The sequence below is a fragment of the Gekko japonicus genome, unplaced genomic scaffold (assembly GCF_001447785.1).
Source record: "Gekko japonicus isolate JY-2015 unplaced genomic scaffold, Gekko_japonicus_V1.1 scaffold2234, whole genome shotgun sequence".
NCBI lineage: Eukaryota > Metazoa > Chordata > Lepidosauria > Squamata > Gekkonidae > Gekko > Gekko japonicus.
The window spans coordinates 27,195-48,048 of record NW_015163155.1 but is presented as its reverse complement, the minus strand read 5'-3'; the positions used below and the strand labels follow the sequence as shown (position 1 = coordinate 48,048).

The 20,854-nt window shown below is 41.5% G+C and overlaps 1 protein-coding gene across 1 annotated transcript in view; it reads left to right on the top strand.

Annotated features, from left to right (window-relative positions):
- Window positions 1-20,854, top strand: part of LOC107106845 (dynein heavy chain 12, axonemal-like) — a gene marked incomplete at its 3' end in the record, with an annotated part of 54,131 nt that overhangs the window by 10,136 nt on the left and 23,141 nt on the right. Inside the window, 11 exon segments of the mRNA XM_015407059.1 lie at window positions 450-638; window positions 3,000-3,156; window positions 3,329-3,420; window positions 5,066-5,244; window positions 7,185-7,320; window positions 12,645-12,770; window positions 13,318-13,452; window positions 15,689-15,882; window positions 18,930-19,173; window positions 19,462-19,647; window positions 19,735-19,935. Of these exon segments, the coding sequence (XP_015262545.1) occupies window positions 450-638; window positions 3,000-3,156; window positions 3,329-3,420; window positions 5,066-5,244; window positions 7,185-7,320; window positions 12,645-12,770; window positions 13,318-13,452; window positions 15,689-15,882; window positions 18,930-19,173; window positions 19,462-19,647; window positions 19,735-19,935 (1,839 nt within the window).

Below are 20,854 nucleotides of genomic sequence, written 5' to 3'. Positions count from 1 at the left end.
TGTACAAGCGGGGGCCACTGGCACCTGAACTTCAAGCAGTGAATTCGGTGCTTGCAGTTCAGGTGTGCAGCTCTCCCTCCTCTCCTGCAAGTTTTAAAGGGCCCACCAGTTGATCAGTGGGCCATGTGCTCCAGCTGATCAGCTGGAGGGCCCTTTAAATCTTGCAGGAGGGGAGGGAGGGACCTCAACAGGGTATAATGCTACATAGCCCACTCTCCAAACCAGCCATTTTCTCTAAAGCACCTGATCTCTGTAGTCTGGAGATCACTTGTAATTCAAGGGCACCTCCAGGCCCCATCTGGAGGTTGGCAACCCTAATAGGGGCATATAGGTAGCCCAGCCCCACTAGTAATAAATTATGCTTATCAATATATTTGTATAGCTTTGCTGAAGTGGGGAGACATTTTCTTTTATGAGGTGTAATGAAATTATTCTATGCTCTTTTATAGCTGAAGGAGTTATTGAAAAGAACTGTTGAGGCTTATGTGAAACTATTTGATCTTCAAGACCAAAGATGGCTGCCTTTATTTAAGATGGATTTGACTTTTGATGATGAGAAAATGGACTTTTATCCAAGCTTTCAAGATCTGGAGGATGCTATATTGTTCATGATTACTTTGATTTCACAGAGTCTGCAGGTGCAGTTTAGTCTTCTCCTATTCTATCTCATAAATGTGTAGTAATGATAAATGTTACATCACATATACCTTAATGCCAACTAGAGTTGCTAGTAATTAAGGCACATACAACCATAAGTATATCCCAAATAATAACTGTCCCTGCACTTGTAGTGTGTACATACTAGATGTGCTGTTTGCTATAACCCTTAAGCAGTAATTTTGGTTATTGGGGATATTGACAACACCATTGGCACATATAACTGACATTCTCTGGTGCTGAGGGCTGTCTTTAGAGGCTAATGCAGCCAGATGGAGTCCAGAATGCTTTAGGGGCTCTTCCCCTACTAACCTTGACAGCATGTATGTTTTTCACCTGGTTTGCCTTAGGAATATCAGGTTGAAGGTGGTATGTATGTGCCCCCTTGCCCAGCTGGTGCGGAGTTTCGGGCTGGGTTGTCATCAATACACTGATGACACCCAGCTATATCTGCTACTGGATGGCTGCCTGAATGCCACCCCACATAATCTGGCTGAGGGTCTGGAGGCCGTGGTGGGATGGTTAAAATAGAGTAGGCTGAGGCTGAATCCAACAAAGATGGAGGCTCTGTGGCTGGTGGGGGTATGTCAGGGCTGGGGCATAGACTTCCTTCCCTTGACAGGGCGCCACTGACACTGGCACAATCCATCAATGCCTCCTTAACTGTGGAGGCCCAGGTCATCAAGTGTGGCAATTAGCCCCTTTCCTGTCACACCCTGATCTGGCCACAGTAATCCATGCAATGGTCACCTCCAGATTAGACTGCTGTAACTTGCTCTACGTTGGCCTTCCCTTCCCTTGAGACTGACCTGGAAACTCCAGCTGATCCAGAATGTGATGGCGCGAGTCCTGATAGGAATGACATGGACAGCACATATACAACCTGTGCTGCACCTGCTACACTGGCTTCCAGTGGAATACCGAGTCAGATTCTCCTCTGGTGTGCCCCCAGGAGAGTATTATGCTTTGGTGAGAGCAATCTGCTGGTGATCCCTGGCCCCAAAGATATCTGGCTGTCCTTGACCAGAGCCAGGACTTTCTTGGCCATGGCTCCAACCTGGTGGAAATCTCTGCCAACTTCCATCAGGGTCCTGCAGGATTTAGTGCAATTCCACAGGACCTGTAAAGTAGAGATGTTCCACCAGGCTTTTGGTTGAGGACAGCAATGGCTTTCCATCATAGCTGGCACCCTCCTCTTTTCTTCCATCCTGCCCGCTTTGCCTTCCTCCTTAACCTGCCCATGAGACAGAAGAACAGTCCAGAGTAAGTTTTAGAATGAATTATGGGTGCCATATGGAAATGATCAAATTAGGAATAATTGATCTGCCAGTTTTAATCTGTATTCTTTGTATGTTTTTAACCTGTTGCAAATCGCTCAGAGCCATGTGTACTCAGGGACTGGGCAATTCAGAAATTCGATAAATAATAACAATGTACATAAAGCAGCAAAATCAACATAAAAAGCAGAACCAGGTGGGCAGCTGTGTTGGTCTGAAGCAGTAGAACAAAGTTTGAGTCCAGTGGCACCCTTAAGACCAACAAAGTGTTATTCGAGATATGAGCTTTCATGTGCACAGGTGTGCATGCACATAAAAGCTCATACATTGAATAAAACTTTGTTCATCTTAAAGGTGCCACTGGACTCAAACTTTGTTATAAAAAACCGAAGACATTCTAATGCCACAACCAGCCATCAAGCCCACATTTCCAAAAACCAGCTCAAGTTTTAAAGTGGCTGGGATCCTAATTGGCATGTCTGGATGCTCTGCTGATGCATAGAGAAGGATTGAACCTCTTCCCTGAAGTAGTGGCCTTCCCAGAACCCTTTCCTCAGGTCTGGGGACCTTTCAGAGTAACAGCCCTTGGGATATGAGCTGCTGCCACCGGAAGGAAATTTTGCCTCTCCCCCTTGTATAAGCAGAAATACTCTTTACGCATGCACAAAAGAGGTAATCAGCCCCTGGCCTCATGTTTCCAGACGCATATATAGCTATTCTATTGCGTATAGTAGGATTCTTCACTGTTAAATATATTCACAAAAATAAATAGTGAGATGGTGTAGTCTGCAGAAGGTGCAAAATAGCTAAAACAAGTCAATTCGAAAGTGAAATTTGAAAAGGCAGAGAACAGTATGCTTGCAGCCTAAGTAATAAAAGTAAATATAGATATATTAAATTGAGGTTGATCAGTGAAAAGCAGTGTTTATGGGAAAAATCAACACTGTGCAAACTGTAAAGCTAAATTGCATAAAGTTTGCATTAAGGCATCCCTGACAAATACATTTATTCATTATTAAATAATTGCATAAAATCTATGGTAACTCCTATATGTGTTTTAAATAGAATGTCCAAACAGTACACTCTTGGTTAGGAGGCGGAACCGTTGTTTCAACGATTGACACTGAACTTCCTGATCATGTGATAAAATGGGCATCATCTATACTGAGGGGAGCAATTAATGAGAACTTGAAAGGTCCGAAAGCACATTTTGATTATTATGGTGAGTGACTTAAAATTAGACTTTGCAAGAGAATTTTAGTATATTACAGTGTAATCATAAGCAGAGTTACACCCTTTGACTTCAGTGGACTTAGAAGGCGGTAACTTGGTTTAGGTTTGTGCTGTGATATATATAATACTGGCAAGCTTTTAATGTGACTGTTGCCTTGCAGTTGAGAAATATGGCTGGCTGGTAGATGGTTCTGCAGATGACCGTATAGGAACATTTGAAGCTGAGGGACATAGTTTTGATGAATATGCAGAGGTAATTTTAACTTACAATTTATTAGTAAATGTAGTTTGTGTTTTGCAGATATAGACATAAGTTCTGGTTGCTACTAGAAACCCCTTTTCCCCCTATCCAAGCATGATTGTGTAAATGGCAATTGAATTTCCACAGTCCAGTGTTCTGTCCCATGTATAGTTCAGCCCGCTCTTATGTTTTGTAGTCCATCCTGTGTAATAGATGTCAAAACCTCCTAATAAGACTATAACTGACTAATTTCAACTTCACTTCAAGAGGGCCGTTTTTTTAGGAAAGAGATGCAAATGTCTCCTGTTTGGACTTTTTAAATAATCGGGATGCTTTGGACTAGATGAGTCCCACATTTCAGTGTTCTAGTTGATATAAACTGGACAATTGAACATCTCTCTCTTTCTATGTGATTGACAATCCCAGGAAACAAGATTCTAATTGCATAGAAACTGCTGTACACACGTGCATGTATAGAGTTTATGCATACATTCTAATGAAGTCATCTGGTTGGGGACAAAATTTGCCTCCACATTCCTGTTTCTCCTCCTCTATGTTTTCACTCTACCCCCTTAGAATATCTGAAATGTGCTCTAAAATTTACCCGAAATATTATATATTCATTTGAGGGATATGTGTGTTTAGGCTTAATTTACATTCTGAGCCATCCTAAGGAAAGCTTGCAGGTTGGGGGCAGAGCTTGCCGCCGAGATCCTGCTTCTCTTATGTTCATTCTTTATGCCCCTTGGCAAAAAGGGCTTTTCAGTTCTCTCAGTTTAAAGAGTGATTTATAAATGTCCTGTTTTCAGAGTTTGTATCATCTTGCACACACAACCCCCGTCAGGTTTCTAGGTGGCCCTAGTCAGTGGGTCCTGCGTATCAGTGTCCATTTTAAATCACTTTAAATCCAGGAAGTAGACCTGGAATACATAAAAAGCAAACAATGAGTGGGAGCCCAGTGGTACCTTTAAGACCAACAAAGTTTTATTCAAGGTGTGAGCTTTTGTGTGCAAAGCACACTTCGTCAGACAATGAAATGGAACTACAGAAGATAGTTGGCTTGTTAAATCAGCATGCAAAATAGTGAAGCTGTTTTTTAACAGATAGAAAGAATGTCAAGCTTGGTTTCTGGTTATCATCTGTTTGGGTTCAACATAGGTAATAAATATACTAGAATTGGGAAACCAGCATTAGATAACATACAATCCTAGTGGGATCCCACTCCCCACAAAATATATGATACTATGTTACGGCGTGTTCAGTTCTCTTTATTTCTAGTTGAGATTTTATGCTGCTTTATACAGGTTTGAAGCTTTTAATAAAAACTGAGGCAAAACACTGTATGTAGATAGCTAAGCTTTATGTCTTCATGCTGAATGGTTATATAAACTAGCAAATGTGATTCTATTTCCTCTGAGGAACTGCAGAAAAGTGGTAAATGTGTATATATAGGCTTTATCTCAGACTTCAGGTGGTAACTCATAAACTGAATGTTGTTTCATATAAAAAGAAAGAAATACATAGAAAACTTGATAATGGTTCTAGCCTAATCTTCTTCCTGACATACTAGTTTTGTTTACGTAGGGAATTTTTTTTTGGGGGGGAGCATATTTTAAAGAATGTAGCTGAAGTTAACAAATGTAATATTGTTTTAAAGTTTACAGATGAATTTCTCAGTCTTGCAAAGGAAATAATGAGCTTGCCAATGTTAGCTCATTTCCCTATGATTCGTTTAGACTGTGAGGATTTGAAACAAGGTTTGGTTGACAAAGCAAGAAGCTTCGCAAATAAATTATTGGCCAAATTAGTCCACAATCACAGAAGAGAAAATGAAATGTAAGTGAATTTCTTGCTGTATGTAACCTTTTGCTTTAAAAAGATATCACCAAAAGCACAGCTTTGTAATTTGTTACCTTTTATGTATTGATCTCTCAGAGAATCCTTGTGGGGGGGTTTTCTTGCTGAACCTTGACAGCCTGCTGCTATGACCTGTTGTTATATAAAAGTTGAGCATAAGACTGAATGCTAGGTTCCAATCCTGGTACAAGAGTCGCCTTGTCTATTTGCAAGAATTGCAGGTCCTGTCTGCATAATGCAGTGTCTGTAGCCTTTGGCACTGCAGGACAAGATATAGGTAAAATCTTTGCCCAGTGCAGCAGCACCATGCAAAGAGATTTTCAGGATAAGAAAGGGGGAGGAAGAAGGATGGAAAGGGAGGCAGGGCTGCCTCTGGCCCCCAGGACCAGATCATAGGGGCTATAGGAATGGCCCTGTGTCCCAGAGATTAGGGCAGAATTGTGCAAGCAAATAATCATGTTAATTGAGTTAACCTTTTTGGGGACTGTTAGAAAGCATGTGTGATGTAGCAGGATGATTTTGCCCAACTTGCTTTACTTTGAGTAGATGGATAGCCTACTCTATAGGGGGTTACACTGCTTCTGAAGAAGTAGGTTCACATAACCTCTCTCCCCCATAAAAACTGCCTGCACCTTACACCCCATTAAAATTCCTAGCAAGCAGGGCCTCCTAAATACCTCTAAATGCAGATAGGAGCTGTGATAGAAAAGGCATGGGCACTAGTTGTTACGAGGTGGGCTACCCTAAGCAAAGGGAACAACCTAAAGACCACAGCTGGGGGTTCCCTACATATGGGAAGAGACAGTCATTTAGATACATGGGTGTTGGGCTGTGAAAGGTTTTTAATGTCCTAATCAGCACCTTGAGTTGAATTTTGAAACAAACTGGTAGCCAGTGTAGCTGTTTTAAAATACATGAAACTCATTCCTGTTGGCTAGTCCCTGGTAGTAATTGGGCTGATGCATTCTGAATGAGCTGCAATTTCTGGGTTGTCTTTAAGGGCAACCCATTGTAGAGAGTTGGCAAACCACATGATGCAGTTGATAGAAGACACTCTAAGTCAAGAGGACAAAGAGGCCCAAGTCCGGCATGGAGACGCCTAAAGGAGCTCCCCTTCAGGCTCCCACCCCATGTCCTGCAGCCTGACTTGGCAAGCCGCCACAGACCCGGCCCACACCCCATCATAGGGCATGCACAGACATGCCTCCTTTCAGCCTCCCCAGCCTCCTGTGTCGCAAACTATGGCAGAGGGAAGTCTCAGCTGTGTTTCACAGCTGAGTTGGATGCATCTGGAGGCTTAGACAGTAAAACATAGAGCTGGGTGTCACTGGCGTACTGGTAATATCTAACGCCAAAGCTCCAGGTGATCTCATGCAGTGGCTTCATATTGATATTGAAGAGCATGGAAGAAAGAATAGAACCTTGAAGTACTCCCCAAGACAAACTCCAGCTCGTTGATTCTGCTTCTCTAGCGGAAACTCTCTGTATTTTATGAGACAGAAAAGACTGAAATCACCAAAGAGCTACTCTCCTTATGCCAGTTCTGTATCCCAAATAATGGATAAGAATGCATTGGTCAATTGTCTCAAAGGCTGCTGATAAACCTAACAATATCCACATGGAACCTAGCAACAAAAGTTCTCCTCTAGAATAGTGGTCTTTAGAGGAGACACGAAACCCAGAAATTTCTTTTATTCTGCCGGCACATTTTTAATGGTAACAGTGATGATTTTGTTTATAATGTTGCTTTGATTTTACTGTATTTACTTAATATGCTAATTGATTCTATTGTACAGTGCTTTAAGAGCTTTCTTGGAAAGACATGTAGAAATATGAGAAAGAAATGGGCACATGTCTTGTAGGTAACCACATTAAACCCTTTAAACTTTGATATAGATTAAGATATAAGTATTTTGCAGGATATGCCAAGAATTTGAAACGATTAAAGAACGTGCATTAAAAATCCCTGAGACAACTGAGGAGATGATGGCAAGTATAGCTTATATAGACATGGCTAAAACTGTAGGTCTCCACCAGCTGAATGAAAGGATCAAGGTATGTGATCATATTGTTTTTGAGTTGATTTTTTTACTAATAATGCAGGTGGAGATGGTTGCCTTGCACTATACCGCATCACATTGCAAGCAAAACTGAATGTAATAAACAGCATGCTTTTGGGTATAAATATACAAAACATAAAAATCTATCAGTAGCCTTGTTGGAGATCTATTTATAGAATTGCAGCCAGGTTCTGTTTTTCAGGTTTTGTTCCCAACTTCGCTCTTCATTGTGCATTTGAGAGGTTGTTATATGAGAGGAGCTTGAAGCACCTCTGAACTGTATACAGATTTTCATATGGTTGAAATATATTTCTGTGGTTTCCATGCCTCCTTGTGCATCCAATACTGTTCTCATGTCCTCTCTCTCTAATAGTCCCTTCTCCCAGCTCTCCTTTTGTGTCTGCTTCTTTCTGCCTACTAGTTCTCTTTCAAGCTTTGGTATAATTCACAATTCTAATTTCTCCTAGTAAAGACCTAGATTTTACTGTGTCTTTGGGTGGTTAGAGGACAAGTTGCTTCTTCATGGTCTTTGTGCACAAATGATGAGCTTTGCAGTTGCACAAATTTGGAAACTTCTAGAGCTAGCATTTAGGCATGAAAATCCTCCCCCTCACAGATGATGCTTCAGTCTGTGCATGCCCAGAGGGGAGGAGTTGTGCCTACTCACAGTTCTTTTCTGTCTGCCACAGTTGCAGCAGTATTTGGGAACATCTTTGAGAGTTGTTCCATGCAAGAGCTGTTTTTTCCTCTTGGGTTTTTCTTCTTCAAAACTATAGTTTATAGAATGTAGTTCTAGTTAGTTAGTTATTCAGCCATTAGTGTTTTTTCATCTTTGCGTAGAGATACCAGAGGACACATCTGTCTGATGGAAAACTGGAGGACTTGCCAAGAAAGCCTGTCTTATGGCCATCAGCTCTGGTTCTTCCATCTCCACAGGATTGTCTGGTACCTGAAACCATACATATTCCAGGTCTCAAAACTGAGGTCCACATAGAGTTTGATCCAACTCAGTATCAGGGATCCTCTCTAGAGTCCTTCCCAGGGTCCTGTGGTGCTTCCTACTGATATCAAAGGTACCATATCTATGTGGACAGCTATCACTTTTTATCTTCCTATATCACTGAAATATCCTGCCTATTATAGGAAGGAACATAGACTACTCCCATGTTCAAGAATGGTACCCAGTTCAATTTTAAGTGGGTTGCAACATCGTATTGACCCTTGGTACCAAAGCCTCTTAGATTGTTCCATGACAGCCACACTTAAACATAGTGTGTTTAAGAAAAGATGGCAGAAATTAGATAGATGGTTAGAAATATATGGATAAGATGCTCCAAAAATGTTGTAAAACTAACATATTTATTTTTGTATATGATGTTAAAATCAAAATAAACTATTTTTAAAAAAAGATTGTTCCATGACAGCCCACCGTGGCTGGGACTTAACTACACTCACCTATCATCCTGTTAGACAGTGCCCTGTAGCTTTGCCTTTAGTCTGTCTCTGCTCACTGAACCCTTTGGTTCTGAAATCTCTCCCTTCAACTGCTTAGCGCCTTTGCTCCTAAAAGCTAGCTCTAGAAGTTTCCAAATTTGAGCTCAGTGCAAGTGCAAAGAGCATCAATGTGAATGCACATCTAATCATCCAAAGTACAACATTTACAGTTTAAGCAGCCTGTTTCCCCCCCCAGCAGCCATATTTGAATAGCTGTAAACTGCACACAGCTGCTGAGCTGCTAACCCTTGAGACTGAAATCACTAACCAGTTTAGTTGTCATGTTGAAGTAAGTAAGGCCAATCCTGAATGTGGGATGTAACCTGCGATTACTATATGAAAATTTGCTTCTATAATATACTTGCAGTTTTTTTTTATAAAAGGCATTTTAAATTCTGGTCTAACTGAAACTACAAAAGGGAAGGGCTGAATATAACAGTGTTAAAGGGATAACAAAGAAGTAAAAAAGCAAATAAATAAATACCCCCCCTCTCGCTAGTACCAGTATAGCAAAGGGGTGCACCAAGCGTTTAAATTTTCCAGTATTCCAAACAAATAGATAAAAATGCCATTAAATGTATAGCTACAGGTGTGATACACAGAACACTTTCTATATGAATGCCAGTGGAAACAGAGTAACATAGTTTGATGGATATTATTATAAGACAGACAAGAGCTTAGTGACAGAACACAGGCTTTTCATGACAGAAGCCTCAGGTTTAGGCTCTGGTATTTTCAGTAAATTGGATTTCAGTGAAAGAATCTCTGCTGGAGAGCTGTAGACAGTTCTAGGCTGGATGAGCCAATGCTATGACTGTATAATATGCTAAGACGGCATAATATGTTCATATTTTTACACATATCCCACTTTCCTAGCATTGACAACTTCAAGGTGCAGCATTGCTAGATACAATTTCCTGCAAATGACCTCGGTGACCAGCACAGGATTTCTTGCTCTGGTTTGGGTTCTTAACTGCAGGGGATTTTTTACGTACTTTGGCCCCGGTCACACGGGCTGGATATCGCGGGTGTGTGTGTGGCTAATTGCCCCGGCGCAGTTTGATCCGCGGTGATGCGATCAGATGCGCCGGCGGCACACCACCGGTCCTTCCCTCTGTGCCGGCGGGTAAATGAGGGACCGGAGGGGAATGCTGCGCGCAGGTGCGATCACACCACGGGTGTCTGGAGGCAGCCCGTGGCAAACATTTACTAGTACCTTGGAGGTACTAGTTTTTTAACGCGCATTGTCGGCGGTAAGCCACAGATGCGCTCCACTTCCCAGATGTTGGGGTGTGATCGCGCCCAGATAATCTGCCCACCATCCGTGCCTCTCCCATGGCAACTTTGTCGTGTGACCGGGGCCTTTGTTGTCTTTCTGCAGTTTCCCTATGCCTTCTCTGTGCTTTCTCAAGCAACCTTTGATCTGAAGTTTTCTGCTGGTATGCAGCTGAAGAATGTTTGTCTTCTGTGTGGAAAGTATGCTGCACTTCCAAAGCTGCCACCAGTTTGGTGCTGTTTTCCTTGCCCTGATCCCCACAGCCACTATTTCTTTCCCTGTACCACCAAGGGGCTTTTTCAGATTTTTTTTTTAAAAAATCAGTGCTAGCTAGATCACTATAGTCGTGTATCTACTCTGGATTGCCAGCTTTCATTTTTAAAAAGTAGTTCACTTGTCCTTTTCATTCCCTTCTGTTTCTGCAATAAAAGGGGCTAGATATTTAGTTTTTAAAAAAATGAAAGCTAGGAATTCAGAAGACCTAGCAGATAGATAGTTACAGTGCGGTAGCCAGAGGTCATTTCGGGGGGGATCGCAGTTCCCCCGGGTGAGGTATGGGGGGCGGGGCACATGACGAAGCCCCGCCCCTGCTTCCGGCCCTCAGAAAGTAAAAAAGAATCATGGACAATATGAGAAATAAGATTAACACCCAGCTAGCTCAAGAAAGCACTTCATACAGCAGAGTTAATCTGTGGAGTGCACTTGATAGCAGCTTGTTCTGCATTGTTTTTTTTTTTTTTTTACATATTTTATTTTGATTTTTAAGTCATGTACATATCAAAAAGTAAGTATACTCAATTTTACCACAATTTTGGAGCTGCTTATCTGTAAATTTCTAACCACCTGTCTAATTTTTGCCATTTCTTCTTGAACACGACATCTAGTTTTCCCGCGAGTAACATGTTTACTTTGTCCATTTCCTTTATATCTATAATTTTTGTAACTAATTCTTCTCTACTGGGCACTTTATCAGACTTCCAACATTTAGCTATAGCAATTCTGGCATTTGTTAGGATATACAATATCAGGCATACGTCATTATATTTTATCTTTTCTGGCAGGATATTTAACAAGTATATTTCTGGTTCCAATGGTAATTCAATTTCTACTATTTCTAAAATTAGCTGTTTTATACTTTTCCAGAATTTTGCTATCTTTTCGCACCTCCACCAGATATGATAGTAGGAACCAACATTACGTTCACACCTCCAACAGTTCCCCGATACATTTTTATAGCATTTTATTACTCTGTCTGGTGTCCAATGCCATCTGTGGAACATTTTAAAAATGTTTTCTTTGTATGATGTGGCTCTAATTAACTTTATTGAGTTCCACATTTTTAACCATTTCACTATTGTTATATTGTTTCCTGTATCTTTCTCCCACGCCTTCATACAAGGTTTTAATACCTCTGTTTGTGTCTCTTCCTTTAATAGGAAGTTATATACTTTTTGTATTTGTTTGCTAATGAGTTATGCTAATGAGTTCCCCTAGCTCTTTTTCTACGAAATGACCCCTGGCGGTAGCATTATCAGCATTTTTTAAAAAAAAGAATATGGGAAAAAACCCACCTGGTGGCATGAAGGAGGAAATGTCAACTGTGGGGCAATGGAACAGGGAAAGGGCAGGGAAACCCACCTCATGGAAGTCCGTTGCTGCTGTGCTGAATTGGAAGTTACAGCAGCAACAGGAAAACTACATGGGATTTTTGCCATGTATAAGACACCTTATAGGGTCTTCATAATATTTGCTTTGTTTACAAGTGCACACACAGCTCATGTGGATGCAAACAGGCACTTTTTTGAGGCAACTGGTGCTCTACCTTACATCAGATCTCCAGAGTTCTTGCATCCTCAGGTGCTTCACCTTCAGGGACTCTATCTGCCCCCCCCCCTTGAAAGGTGATACATTTTTTCCTCAGAATCTGCCATGCACTTTTCTCAGGCTCCTGGTGAATTGCCCATTTAGGAAATATCCACAGCCTTTAAAGACAATTAAGGTTCTTTTGGGTCAACCCCCTGAGTCCTCTCCAAAGTCATTTCAGGAAAAATAATATTGCTATGACTATTTCAGAGATATCAGATAGCAAATTCACAAAAATATGTTTAGTTTCTCCTTGGGTAGAATGGAGAAAATAAATAGTGCTGTTTATGCCAGATCTTTCATTGGATCGAACAGTCTATCAGCAGAAGGCAATGGCAGGTGTGGATTTTTGTGCTATTTCTCTCCTCACAGCTGAAGCCACTGTTGCTGCTGTACTGTGTTGGGAAGAAGATTCCCTGCCCCCCCAGCAGTATTTTTAAGATGAGTACTGGGTGACTCATTAAATGCAAACTGGGTTGGGATTTTCCCTAATCTCATGCACATTTAATGTATTGTCTAATCAGACTCTGATAAAGAGGGATCACACAATCAGTCCTGAGACTTGACTCTTCCCTTTCTCCAGTCACAATCCTGGGAAGAATCCCTAAGAAATTTGGATTCTTGTTTTTAATTAGTACCAGATTTCTGTTTGTTTGAGAATTGAAACTATTTCATTTCTTTTGTAGGAATGCAAGCAGCGAATGAATTACCTGCTAGATGTTTATCTATTTGATCAAGATGACTTGACACTCAATGCAACTGTCCTGTTGTGGCCTGTATATATTAATCCCATCTTTGATGAAAATGATGATGTAAATAAATATTTTAATTTTATATATTATAGTATTTGAGACCCTAATGAGCTGGTTTTGAAGCCTGATTGGGTCATCTTTAACAAGTCAGCCAATGTTGCGTGCAGCATGTTTGGTCTGATTCAATGTAAGGCAGCAGCTCTTGTGTGATGATGATGTCACAAATGTTGATCCCTGTGGAATTAGTTTTGCCATCCAGTGGGGCCTGGAGATCTCCCAAAATTTTAGTTGAACTCCAGACTACAGGTATCATTCCCCCTAGAGAAAACAGCAGCAGTACAAATGTTGATCCCTGTGGAATTAGTTTTGCCATCCAGTGGGGCCTGGAGATCTCCCAAAATTTTAGTTGAACTCCAGACTACAGGTATCATTCACCTAGAGAAAATAGCAGCAGCAGAGGGTGAATTCTATGGTATCACATCCCTGTTGAGTTCCCTCTACTCCCCAAACTCCACCCCTAAATCTCCAGGAATTTCCCTGCCCAGAGCTGGCAACCTGTAGATGTTTATCATTAACTTTCTGTTAACATTTATATTTTGTGTTACAGATTATTGAAATGTCTAAACGTAAAGGTGAAAGTGAGTTATTGGCCAAACGTGAGAAACTGATACTAGAAATAGAAAAGCAGACACGACGTATGCAGGAATTTTCAGAATACTCAGATTTAGACCGCATGCAACAGGTCTGTGCCACAAGGGGTAAAGGGCTCAAAGAATCCCAGTTTAGCATGTTTTGCAAGGACAAAAAGTTTAGCATGTTTTGCAAGGACAAAAAGTTAAAGGGTGAAAATCTGTATCTGTTTGGCAACTTAATAAGCTCAACATCTCACTATCATATTACTGCCTCATTATTTAGATAGTGGGTGATTCTGCATCTAACATTCGCTCCACATTTTCTCAACTGGGAGGAAAAGGTGCAGCTTAAAACCACATTCAAATACCCTGGGGCAACGCTGTACTACTACTGACTGCAAAGTCACCCCTGAATGGCCATAAATCTATGCAGAACCATAAAACCCGATGATAAAAGAAAGCAAAAGCGGCATGCAGTGTAGAGGGGAATTTCCATTCCAGCGTCTGTTGTAAAACAAGAGAGGGAAAAGCCAATGCAGAATCGCCCAGTGTTGGCAAAGTCTCGTAGTAGGGGGGAAGTTTCATCAGAAGGAGATAAGATAGTAAACCAACTGCACACGTGAAATGGTTCTGAGTGTTAGGCAAAGCAAAGGTTTACCTTTATGATTAATATATGGGAGGGGGGAGTGAAATCCTGAATTTAGTTCTCACTCTGCCAGACATGTAGCTCCCTGTTGTAATATTTGGGACAATTTATCTCCGTCTGTGTGATGTGCAGTCCTCTTCCTAAAATTGCAAATGAATGGGGAAGCCCTCACTTTCATGGAAGCTTTTCTGTAAAAGTAACTGTTGGACTGTGTGGATACTATATGTCCTGAGAGGATGCATATTTAACCTTTGATTGATGTCTTTGCAAATTCCTTGCAGTACTGTATCTGTGCTAGTGTTTGCTCTGTGCTAGTGTTTCAAGAGGGAAAACATTCAGTTTCCAACGAAGTTAACAAATAATATTATTCAAGATTTATTAGAGGGTTGGGAAAGAAGTCAAGAACTTGTTCATTTAGAGTGAATTTGCACAGGTTTTATTTTCTGAGATGTATCTTGAAAATAAATAGTGTTGTTTATGCCACTGGATCGAATAATCAGTCAGCGGAAGGCAATGGCAGGTGTGGATTTTTGTGCTATTTCTCTCCTCACAGCAGTCCCTTCCACCCAGGGAGAAGTTGCTTGTTGTAGGACCCGTATGTACTAATAGTGGTGCTGGTGAGGGAGTTGCAGTGAGGGCAGGAGAAAGGAGAGGAATCACTCATGGCTTAGTGGATTCAGTTCCTTGGTCTGAGTCATTGTTCCAGGTTATACTTCCTGTAATGTCCCTGTGAAGGAAATGGACATAAGAGAGATTAATTGATGCGACCTGGAAAACCCCAACCCAACTTGCATTTAATGTGTGACCTTGGACTCACCTTAAAACAATGGAGGAAGGGGCAGATCTTCTCTTCAGTGCAGCAGGACAGCAGGAGAGGCTTCATTTATTTTATTTTATTTACAAAATTTATATCCTACCTTTCTGTCCCAGCCAAGGGTCACTGTGGCAACTAGCAAAGCATATAATATATGTTTTATATAATATAATAATATATATAATAAAACAATAATTCCTTCCCTTCCACCCCACACTCTTTTACTACCAGAAACAAGTTGGGGGCAGGCTGTTTTTTCACTGCTGGTTCCACATTGCTCCTGGGTGGACGCCTGGAGCCAGCAGTGAGATAAACAGGCCCCCCCAGCCCTTTTGTGCTAACAAAACTAAGGGAATAACGAAGCCCTTCCTGTAGCCATGCCACGCTCAGGGTCACATGTTAAATGCAAGTTGGGTTGGAGGAAACCCCATTTAACATATCATCTGATCATATCCCAAACAAGGTTGGGAATGTCAACAACTAGTGCAGCAATAATAGTAAGGGGCAAGAAGATACCATAGAAGCAGTTACTTATATACATGCTTATAAGGTTGCCAAAATACTTATATTATAAATTCTTTTGCATATTAAACTGTGATTTTTATGACACATTTGATTATTGAATCCATTGCTTGAAATTTCTTAGAAAGATGATTGCATTAAATGGGAATAGTTAGTCCAGTGATTTCTCCACATTCTGAAAAATCAAAAAATGTATCTTTTAGTGGATTACAGAAAACACGTGTAGTTGTACGCTATATTTCTAAAGCAGCACTTGTTATTTTTAAGAATGAATGATTTACTGTCTTTTGGGGTTCTGGAATGATATGTTTGTAACTGAATTGATTCACTATTTCTCAAGACATATGTCTATGTATATTTTCAGTATGTAACTGACATGCGAACACTGCAGAAACGCATACAAGAAGCTGATGAAATGGTTGCTTTTATTAATAAAGAGGAGGGGCTCTTTGAATGGGAACAGACAGAATACCCAGATTTGGAGACTTTAAAAGTTAACATTGAGCCCTACCAGAAACTTTTTGCTTTTATATTGAAATGGCAGCGGACTGAAAAACGGTAATGAAACACACAGATATTGTAATGAAAGAATTATTACAATAGTGAAAGTGCTTTTATTTGTTGAAGAAAAATTTGTGGACATAACTTTAATTGAATTCTTACACTGTTGTGTTTGACAATGAATGTGTATGCTTTGTTTATGAGGCGCTAATATAAATTTATTATTTACCTTTTAGATTTTGTCTTATATTAAGATATGCTAGTATATTTATTTAGAAAATTTATATGCTATCTCTCCAGAGATCAATTTGAGACAGCTTACAACAAAAAAACCCTTTAAATTATAGTAAGTAAAACCTAAGCCATTAAACAAGCCATTAAAACAAGCCACTAAAATCAATTCAAGGCCATTAAAACAACTTGAGACATAACAACAGAAAATACACACTGAGCAGCCTAAAATTATATAGATAAAATGATCCTTGGGGCAGAAGAAGACCATAAAACATTTAAATAATAAAACCCTTTAGTTAAAAGCCTGGGTGAAAAGGAATGTTTTCGCCTGATGCCTAAAAGAAAGTAACGCAGGCGCAAGGCAAGTTTCAAAGGGGATGGAAATACAAAGGTGAGGTGCTACCACTGAAAAAGCCTTGTCTCTGATTGCCACCCACCTCTCCTCTGAAGATGGGGGCATAGAGACCTGGGCTTCAAAACAGGAGCTTAATTGGTGCATTGGACAATACAGGGGAAGGCAGTCCTTCAAGTACTTGAGTGGCTTTTTGCCCACCTGTTGATTTTTGAATTATCTAATTTTCTTACTCATGTCAAAAAGAATAATTCATACCAAGCAAGTGCAAGTGTGTCCCCTCAAAGACCAGTGGCAAATGTGCTATGTGAAGTTCACTGTGTGAAGCAGCTGGCTGGGCTCTGTAAACATAGACCGATCTGGTGGCTGGAAGGGCTGCAGTATCCTGCTTGAAACATAGCCCAATCTATCCGGCAAGTGTGCTACTGTCTTTTATCAGGTACAGATCTTTAAGCTGGGAGGGGCTATGTTTCAAGTGGCTGTGCTCAGAGTGTTATGCCCAAGTCTTTGTGTTCTGTTTGCTCTAGTGTTCTTACCTTAAAAGAATGCTATTATGAGTAGGTCAGCTGGCAAGAAAAGATGTCCTAAACAGAGTTCTTCCCAGTTATTAGATCTACCTGTTAGCCTGAAGAGGATCTGTTAGTAGAGAGCCCCATCAATCAGTAGTATCTGTTCAGGCATTACAAGGGATAGGTGTTCCTTTTTAAAGAGTATGCTTACATATAGTTATTTCTGAGAATATATACTGGGAATAGTTTCGACACGCAACCATAATTATCTGTCCTTCTCTAGAGTTTATCCTGTTCCAGAAGTGTAGAAAAATGCCGTACAAGTTTAATAATATTGTTTCGGAACTAGTGAGGGAGTCTTTTCTATTTACACAGTTCAAGTATATGCATATTTCTCATATTGATATTCTTACACAACTGCAAAGTAGCATAAAGTTCTCCCTTTACACCAGAAAATGAATTCTTTACAGTCTTTAAAATTTGTAGACAGGTTACCATTCCTTGTTTGAAATGACAATCTTGGTGAATGCAAACTTTTTAAAAAATGTTGAATTAATCTAGCACAATTTTTAAAGTTCTGAAATGGAGATCCACTAAAATGTTTTGATGTAAAATTTTATATTTATCATCCTTATTTATTTATTTATTTATTTGATTTATATCCCACCCTCCCCACTGAGGCAGACTCAAAACGGCTTACATAAAATTTGACAAGTAAAACAACAATTATAAATATAGCTCTAAAAACAAGACTTAAGGTGCTAGTATCAGTTTATACGGCGATGGTGAGCAGAGTTCCCTCTAAGCTGAATTAGTGTGAGCTAACTCAGAGTTTTTTAGCCTCTGGCTCATACATTTTTGTCTTGGCTCAGGAAGGATGGCTCCAGAACAAACTAATTTATGCAGTAGCCAAATCACTTGCTCTCAACTTTAATGGCAGTACCTCACAAAGTAGAATTTTTGCTCGCAAGATTCCACAGCTTAGAGGGAGCATTGATGGCGAGGCAGTAATAGCAGCAGACATACTAAAAATACAGTCAGCAGTTATTACAGTTTGGCAAAGCGCAGGCTATTGATAGTGGCATTGGGCACAGGGTCTTAGTTGTTGGATGCGGCTCCTTAACTAAAGGCCTGGTGGAAGAGCTCTGTTTTACAGGCCCTGCAGAACTGTAAATGGTCCCACAGGGCCCTAGTATCTTCCAGGAGCTCTTTCCACCAGCGCTGAGTCACCGCTGAAAAGGCCCTGGCCCTGGTTGCTGTTAGCCTGGCATCTTTAGGACCCGGGAGGGCCAGAAGGTTTTGAGACCCCGACCGCAGTGCTCTCTGGGAAACATGTGGGGAAAGGCGGTCCTTCAGGTAGGTAGGCCCCTAACCATAAAGGGCTTTAAAGGTAGGCACCAGCACCTTGAAGCGAATCCGGTATGCTATAGGCAGCCAGTGCAATGCTTTTAGCGCAGGGTGAATGTGCTCCCGCATGGGGAAGCCCAATAGCAGCCTGGCCGCTGCATTCTGCACCAGCTGAAGCTTCCAGATTTGGGACAAGGGCAGCCTCATTTAAAGAGCACTACAGTAGTCCAGTCTCGAGGTGACCATCGCGTGGTTCACTGTTGCCAAGTCGTTGCACTCGAGGAAGGGAACCAACTGCGTAATCAGCCGAAGATGATAAAAGGCTGACTTAGCAGTGGCTGCTACCTGGGCCTCCATCGTTAAGGAGGCATCCAAGAGCACTCCCAAGCTCCTAACCTCTGGCGCTGGCACCAATGGCACCCTGTTGACGGTTGGGAGTGGGATCCCCAACACCGGGCTGCCCCGACTCAGGCACAGGATCTCCGTCTTCATCAGATTCCATTTCAGTCGGCTCAGTCTAAGCCATCCAGCCACAGCCTGCAACGCCAGGTCCAGATCTCCCGGACTAGAGTCTGACTGGCTGCCCAACAACAGATAGAGCTGGGTGTCATCCACGTACATAATGCCGTGCAAGATTAACATTTTTGCTTTCCTTTTTTTAGGTGGATGGATGGTGCTTTCTTAGACCTTAATGGGGAAAGTATGGAAAGTGAGGTAGATGAATTTTTTCGGGAAATTTACAAGACACTAAGGTTCTTTCAACAGAAGCTAAAGAAAGCTGAACTAGAAAAGAAAAAGTCAATGCAACGCAGACAACTAGTAGATGAAAAGGTAGAGGACGAAAAAAAAGATAATCCAACCACTGTAATGTGTGCTGCAGTAATGGAGCAAATTAAAGATTTCAAGGTAAATGGGTATGTCTAAAAATAGCCCCCTTATGGTTCTCACATTTGTGATTTACACATTCAAGAGTAAATTGGAAAACACTGTAGAATGTGTTGTACAATGGTTTTTGGAAACTGAGTTACATGTGAACACTTTTGAATAATAAGGCTTCTTTACAAGATCTTAGAGATCTTTCCAGAAGTTGTTTGTGGAGCAGATGTGCTGCATAAAATAATTTTTAAAATTAGAGTTTTCAGAACACTTTTACAGCAGTGAAATTTATCTTAAAATACATTTTCTGTATCCCAGGAAAATATCCCTCTGGTGACTATCCTGTGTAACCCAGGCATAAGGACTCGTCACTGGCTACAGATGTCTGAAATTGTTGGATATGATTTAACACCAGATTCTGGAACAACACTAAGAAAAGTTCTAAAGCAGAACTTGACCCCTTACCTTGAACAATTTGAAACCATAAGTATGGGAGCAAGCAAGGTATAAAGATTAACATTTTTGTATTAGTTTTACACAATCCAAATTAATTCAGAGATAATAAGGTAATTTATTTCCACTGTGCTCTAGGAATTCTCATTAGAGAAAGCAATGCACACTATGATGGAGACCTGGGATGCTATTTCCTTTCAAACAAGCTTATATCGTGAGACTGGAGTTAGTATTTTGTCTGCAGTTGATGAGATTCAGACTATTCTGGATGACCAGATTGTAAAAACACAAACAATGAGGGGATCACCTTTCATCAAACCATTTGAAAAACCAATGAAGGTATTTGTAAATATTGTAAACTATATTCATACATTGATGTTGTTTAGCTTGTTGTTTTTGCATATCCTAGGATGAGTAAATGATAATAATGGCTGTTTTTTTAGAATCTTCATTTAAGAGCTGGATCAAGATGGGTAGCCATGTTAGTCTGTCTGTAGCAGTAGAAAAGAGCAGGAGTCCAGTAGCACCTTAAAGACTAACAACATTTGTGGCAGGGTATGAGCTTTCAGATATCTGAAGAAGTGAGCAGTGACTAAAAAAATCTCATAACCCTGCCTCAAATTTTGTTAGTCCTTAAGGTGCTACTGGACTCCTGCTCTTTTCTACCGTTTAAGAGCTAGACATTGAGGTCTGTTTATTTCAAAGGACTTAGAAGCAGGGGTCGTTTGCGGCCGGAGTGCGCTGGAGCACTGCTCTGGCAGCCCAGGAGCAGGCGCAAATGGTGGCAGCGGCAAGCCCCGCCCCCAGCTCCCCATGCCACAGCGCTGCGGCCCGGGGGAGGCCTGAAGATGCCTGCCGCTGGCTTCCCCGGGTCCACACAGAAGCGCTGTCGCCTGAGGGAGGGCTGGAGAGCCCCACATCCAGCTTCCCCGGGCCCGCGCAAAAGTGCTGCCGCCCGGGGGAGGCCTGGAGAGCCCCACATCTGGTTTCCCCAGGCCCGCGCGCAGAAGTGCTGCAGCCCAGGGGAGGCCTGGAGAGCCCCGCAGCTGGCTTCCCTGGGCCCACGCTGAAGCGCTGTAGGTCGGGGGAGGCCTGGAGAGCCCCGCAGCTGGGTTACCTGGGCCCACGCCGAAGCGCTGTAGGTCGGGGGAGGCCTGGAGAGCCCTGCAGCTGGCTTCTCCGGGCCCGCGCCGAAGTGGTAAGTAAGGGATCCGTGGGGTGGCGAGGGCTTGATGGGGGGGTGGGAGAGCCTCCCTCC